This window comes from Hipposideros armiger, unplaced genomic scaffold, assembly GCF_001890085.2.
Source record: "Hipposideros armiger isolate ML-2016 unplaced genomic scaffold, ASM189008v1 scaffold_240, whole genome shotgun sequence".
NCBI classification, from domain to species: domain Eukaryota; kingdom Metazoa; phylum Chordata; class Mammalia; order Chiroptera; family Hipposideridae; genus Hipposideros; species Hipposideros armiger.
In genome coordinates this window covers 114573-121065 of record NW_017731590.1, presented here as the reverse complement: position 1 = coordinate 121065, position 6493 = coordinate 114573, and the positions used below count along the sequence as shown (strand labels likewise).

Here is a 6493-nt window from a genome sequence, read left to right as displayed (position 1 = left end):
CAGATGACTTAAACAAAAAGGAATCAGGAAAACACACACACACACACACACACACACACACACAAAGGCTTCACGTGGCTGGGCTGCTGTGAGTCGCCGGCGACAGTGTAGGCTGCAGCCCCTGCTGCAGTGGGTTGCCATGGGCTACCGTGTGTAGCCAGCAGCCAGCATGAGCGGCCCTCAAGCCGCAGTGAGCGGTCGTCCAGAAGCCGGCGACTGATCTGCCTTGCCTAGGAAGAGAGCAATGATGGTGCCAACTTGGGCCAGTGAAGCAACGTCCTCCACAACTAGACTGAAGAACAAAAAAAAAGACAGCAACTTGCCTGTTTCCCTTCCCCCAATTCCCCAGCACTGTTCCCGCCCCCCTCAATTCCCTGATAAAAATCTTAAAAAAAAAAAGTTATACATGGATTTTTGAATGAATGGGGATGGTGTCCCTAACACCCATGTTGTTCAAGGGTTAACTGTACTAAAGAATGAGATGCAGATGATAATGCTGAGCTTTGGAAGGCTACAAATCATTGTGATAGCTAAGATTTTTTTTCATCCTTTAAGAACCAATTTTCACTTGCTTGGTGGCAATATTGCCTCCACTGAGAATGCAAGATCTAAACAAATAAAGGACTAAAGATATTACATAATTATAAAGGTAATCACTAGAGCAATATAAACTTTCCTAAATATGATAAATGCTACACCCAAATTATAAGGTGAACTGACCAGATGGTGCATAGATGAAAACAACCAACACAATTTTTTTAAAAAGGAGAGGAAAAAGTAACCTAACAAAATAATACAACAGAACTCCAGGACATATCTGTTATAAAAGCAAGTTTGAAAAGATTTAATTAGAGATTGTATTACAGGGCAAAACTCAATATTATGTTGTATATGAGAGGCATACCTAAAACAAAGTGATTCAAAAAAGTAAAAATAAAAGGACAAAGCTAATTGAAGAAAGTTCAAATTAAAAAGAAAGCAAAGGTACCTTAATAGCATACAAGATAGAATTTAGTACAAAAAAATAAGTTTTAAATGAAACTAATTCAGGCCCTTTTCAATTCTAAATGGAATAATAATTCATAAGAAGATGTAAGACTTATGAATATCAATTTGCCAAATAAGAACTTCAGGGGTAAAAGACAATATGTAGGATTTAAATCACCTCTCTATGTCCTCCAAATGGATAAAAAATGAACAAGGATATAGAAAAACAGTAATGTAATTAATGAGGTGTATTTATTTGTTTAACTCAATACTCTAAAGAATACCCCTTCTTTTTAAATGCTTGTGTTAACATTTATAAAAAACATTATATGTTTGGATACACAAATGCATACACCCATAGTAAAAAAAAAGGAGACATACATTGTATGATCACACTGCAATAAAACTAAAAATTAACCTCAAAACTTTTAAATAAAAAGAACTGTAAACTCTTTGGGTTAAAAAGAAACTGCAAACAGCAATTACAAATATCTAATAAACAAGAATATTGAAAATACTACATTTCAGAACCAATGAGATACCAAAAGCAGTGCTCAAAGGAAAATTCTAAAATTTAATTCTAAATACTTACATCAGTAAAAATATGTGAGTTAAACCTTTGACTCAAAAAGGTAGGAAAAATGCAACATGAATATAAAAACCTTAAATGAGAATGTGGAATTCTTCAAAGACTGGCATATAAATCATAAAATAACAGGCCAAGATATTTAAACTTTAAATACACTTATATTCAAAGTCTGTATTGCTATATATGTTATTTTTAGTACAGGAAGCAAAATTAGAGATTGGCACTTTTATCAGATATCCAAAGATGGAGAAATATCAAGGCAGTCTAGGATTAGACTCAAAATATACCAAAATAATTCCATGATCCCCCAAAACCTATTTAATAGATAACTGCAGAAGTTATATTTCACTATGAATCCAGAGATAAAATCCAGAGACAAAATACTTACATTCCCAATTTCAAAGTTTTGTCTCATCAGTAGGTAAAGGGAGGCACTAGCATGTGACCGTATTGTGCTGATGCTACTGCTACAGTGTCGGAGGAGCCGGAGGCATAAATCAGCACACTGCTCTGTCTCTTCTTCAAACAGGAGTTCAGGGAACTGTAAAAAACACCGTCAACACTGAATTTATACACCAAAAGTTCCAGAGATATGTTAATAAATTCTGAACTAGAGACTTGTTAATATAGCCCAGAAATTAAAAGAATGGTTAAGGGACAATATTTGCCAATGGTTAATAATGTGGGACAGAGCCAGACAGAACTCGGTTTGAACACTGATTATGCCACTTCCTAGCTAGTAGTAGTGTGATCTTGGACAAGTTTTCTCATCCATAAAATGAGCCTAATAATGTTATCTACGTGAGATTGTATGACTATCTTAGGCTATATAATGTACATAAAACAGTATAGTGGCCAACATGTAATAATTTTGTCATGTGTTTTTACTATTACAAAATAGTATATAAGTTATTTTCACTGGTCAAGTTTCATCAACAGCTCTGTATTCCATCTTGTCAGATGACTAAGATGAAATAGATTCAAGATTTAAGAATATACATATTTGGGGGTGGGGAGTAAACAAACATATGAAATAAATATTTGAAGTAGTTGAACAAACAAATGTACCTTTTTTTCCATTTACCATAGGATAAGTTAATTTCAATGGACTGAACTACTTATACATAGAATTCTTGATAAATCAAGTTAATAAGGAACACACAGAACAAAAGAAGAGAAAACCAGAAAAGCCCCAAATTTAAAATTAGCTATTAATTTCAGGCTGTTCTCTGTATGAAAATTACTATGTTTTAAGCCAGAAACTGGTTAAAAGTGATCCAAATAAGAATTCCAAAAGGCAAGCAGAAGAGAGGCAAAGAAGAACCAAAGATATTGGGTTATTATTAAAATTTTAACTATAAATATATGAACCAATGAACATGTCTAGTGATCTTAGACAATGCTAATAAAGCCTGACAAGACTGTAGGTACAAAATCAACTTACCTTTGAAACCAGAGCTCTCTGTGTAGCAAAACAGTGTTGTAGATAAACTGCACTTTGGTTACAGGCCATGCTATGTAGTAGCACTTTTAGCACCCCACCAAGGATGCTCTCTTTGGATTCTGTTACAGAAACTGTCTGCAATTTAAAGACAGATAAATAAAATGGAGATGTACCAGCAATTTGGTTAGGGAGACAGAATATGTATAAACAAATACATTTTTATTTTTTAAACAGGAAAATGATACTGTAAGATCTAGCAGGACTTCAAGGAAAAGGTTACCAGGATTTGGATAAGAGAAGAAAAGAGGGGGGGGGGGAAAGAATGGATAGAATTTCAATGAGAAAAAAAAAAAAGGAGTAAGGATATAACTTTTAGGAGCTACTGATATTAAATGTAATTATATAGCTCAATAAATACTTTCTCCCCAATCCCAATTTACCTAATCTATACTTTAAATTCTTCTTCTTTGTGTTCTTACCTGGACAACAATCTCTAATGTATCCAAAATGATTAGGTTTGCTTCAGTAGCCAGATTTCCATCAATCAGTGCTTCGTGTTCAATCTCTGCTCTTGATCTAATACAAAACCATTGCAAGAAATTATATTTATATATTTTTAAAAAAATAATAGATCCACAATTCAAAAAAGACTTAAAGATGTATAGAAATAAAAATCTTGGAACCATTTTTAATATTTGCCTGAATAAAAAATTACAAGAGAATAAGGAAAAAGAAATATTTTACATATTAAAAAATGTTTTGTTTTACCCTACATTTGGTTGGCCATGCTGATATACATTTCTCTCCCTATTACAGTACTACAATGCCACTAAAAGCAGAAATATTTAGCTCCCAGAGATACAGCAAACACAGGAAACATACTGCTTATTCCGAATGGCACAGACAGCAGGTGGTGCTGTGTGGGCTTGCACTCAGGACTGCTTCATGTGAAGCAACATTCAAAATGTTCAAGGAGTTTCAATACATTAATTTAGGATAAAAGTACTTTTTTTCCCTAACGCTTCATGTAAGTTCCCAAAATTTTGGAAAAAATTTGATGCAGAAAATAATTTAACTCTGGATAGAATCATTCATTAGAACCAAAACAATTTGATGCCAGTAAAGTGGTTTACTTAAATACCAAATATTTACAAAAATACTATTTAATGACAATAAAAAATAAATCAAGGAAAACTAGATGACTTATGGGTAAAGTTGACATTTGTTTTAGTAGCAATACATATAGAGAAACTATATATGCTAACTTTCAGAAGTTCTTAGATATTCAAGTCTCTGAGTCTTTATTACTAAAGTAAACAGTTCATGAATTTACATTTTACAAATTAAATTTAAGGAGAAAATACGGCAAAGTTAGAATTCAACTGAAAAAGAAAACATACAATGTTGAAACATAAAATTCCAGTGCGATTTCTGCGCAGATGACTTAAACAAAAAGGAATCAGGAAAACACACACACACACACACACACACACACACACAAAGGCTTCCTTAGAACACAGCAAGATAAGCAGAGAGAAGACATACAAATGCAGAAATAAAGCAATATACTCATAGTATAGGATCTGGCTGCTATGTAATTTCCACAACACATGTGGAAAAATAATGAAAAAAATAGACAAAGAGAGAAAAGCAGACACTCAAAGTTTAAAAATTTTAACATATTTATATTATATTCAGTACCTACTATGGTCTGAATATTTGTGTCCCACCTCCCCCCATTCCCCCCCCAATTCTTACATTGAAACTCTAATGCCCAAGATAAAGGTATTAGGAGGTAAGACCTTTGGAAGGTGATTAAGTCATGAGGACAGAGCCCTTGTGAATGAGATTAGTGCCTTTATAACAGAGGCCACAGGAAGTTCACTGGCCCTTCTACCAGAAGTCTATAACCTGGAAGAGGGCATTCACTACACACCAAAACGGCTGGCGCCATGGTCTTGGACTTCCCAGCCTCCAGAACTGTGTGAGATGAATTTCTGTTGTTTATATGTGACCTAGCGTGTGGTTATTTTGTTATAGCAGCTGAAGATACTAAGGCAGTTTCTGATAATTCCAAACTCTCATCTATATGGTACCGAGTCTGTTGTTTCTCTCGCTGCGGCTCACCCAGGGTCTTATCCTGTGTTTTATGTTTTACTGTGTGAGCTAATATTTCTGGAAGTTCATTTGTGAGAATCCTCTAATGCTTGGGCTGAGGATGGATCTCAGATAAGGTGACCAATCATCCCGGTTTGCTTTTGGACAGTACTGAGGGGCTCCCTGGGATATGGAATATTCAGTGCTAAAACTAGAAGTACTGGGCAAACCTGAATGAGTCAATCACCATACTCTCAAAGTTTCTCGGGCCAGTCAAGCTATTTGAGGGCTAACTTGTAATTACAAATGCTCAAGAAAAAATACTTCGTCCCTTGATTCAATGCCAAGTTTCAAGCCAAGCAGTTTTACCTGCAGTCACCTGGGCAGTGAAAAGGGTTTATTTCTAGTTCTTCTTATGCTGAAAATATAGTCCTTTAGGATCTCAAACTCACGTTAGGACATTTTTAGTTGTTTTTGGCAATAGGATCAGTCAGCCTACCTAGCTTTCCTCCGTGCTCGAAACAGAAGAACTGCAGTGTTTTGTCTTTCTTTAATTATATTATAACCTTCAAGAGGGTACAGATGAGTTTTCTAATTTTTTGTAATTCTTGAAATAGTTAGTTCAGTATTACACCCAAAACATGTTAAAAAACAGTTGCAGAATGCATTTTCCAAGGGAGTTGTTGGGTAAAACGAAGAAACATTTAAAATATGTAACATTTTGCTTTACTATCCCACAGGAAAAATCCTCCTCCAAAATCTTTTTAAATCTAAAATTTAAAAATTAAATATAACTATTTTGTCTTTTAAGGTTTTAATGCCTAACCTATATAAAATAACATTAAAATTAATCACTTTTCTCTTGTACTTGAAATCCAACAAGCTCATCAGTAACATAACATAAAATAGAAGGCTATATTACTTGTCAAGCTTCTCAGTGTTTTGGCGCCAATGAGTCATATCCTTTCTCCACCTCAGATTTTCTTGACTTCCAAACGCACTCCCAGATGGGCTTCTCTCTGTCAAATAAATTTCAAAACCATTTTTAAAATGTTATTTTAATAGGACCACATATATGTATATTTTCAAACATAAGAAACATTGCACAATGTTATTAATTTTATACACAGCCATTTTATCTTCATTACAAGTGGAAAAAACTTGATAATGTGCTTTTTATTAAAAATTTCAGAACTGAGGGTTGCTAGTCGGGAGGGGGTGGGGATGAAGGAGAAGGGGAAGGGATGAGACAATACAATTGGGTAATTGTAATATGGCTGCAGGGATAGAAAAAGACAGTCCGAGGAATACAATCAATAATGCTGGCCAGATGGACCCATGTCCTTTTGGGGAGTCCACTTCATAGTTGAGGTAGA

General features: G+C 34.5%; 1 protein-coding gene across 3 annotated transcripts in view; it reads right to left on the bottom strand.

Annotated features, from left to right (window-relative positions):
- DOCK7 (dedicator of cytokinesis 7) overlaps positions 1 to 6493 on the bottom strand; it is a 97861-nt gene that overhangs the window by 35005 nt on the left and 56363 nt on the right. For all 3 annotated transcript variants that reach the window (XM_019655497.1, XM_019655498.1, XM_019655496.1), the window contains exons 19-22: positions 6040 to 6136; positions 3500 to 3596; positions 3021 to 3155; positions 1965 to 2117 (exon numbers count right to left, since the gene is read on the bottom strand). In XM_019655497.1, the coding sequence (XP_019511042.1) occupies positions 1965 to 2117; positions 3021 to 3155; positions 3500 to 3596; positions 6040 to 6136 (482 nt within the window). The remainder of the gene's footprint in view (positions 1 to 1964; positions 2118 to 3020; positions 3156 to 3499; positions 3597 to 6039; positions 6137 to 6493) is intronic.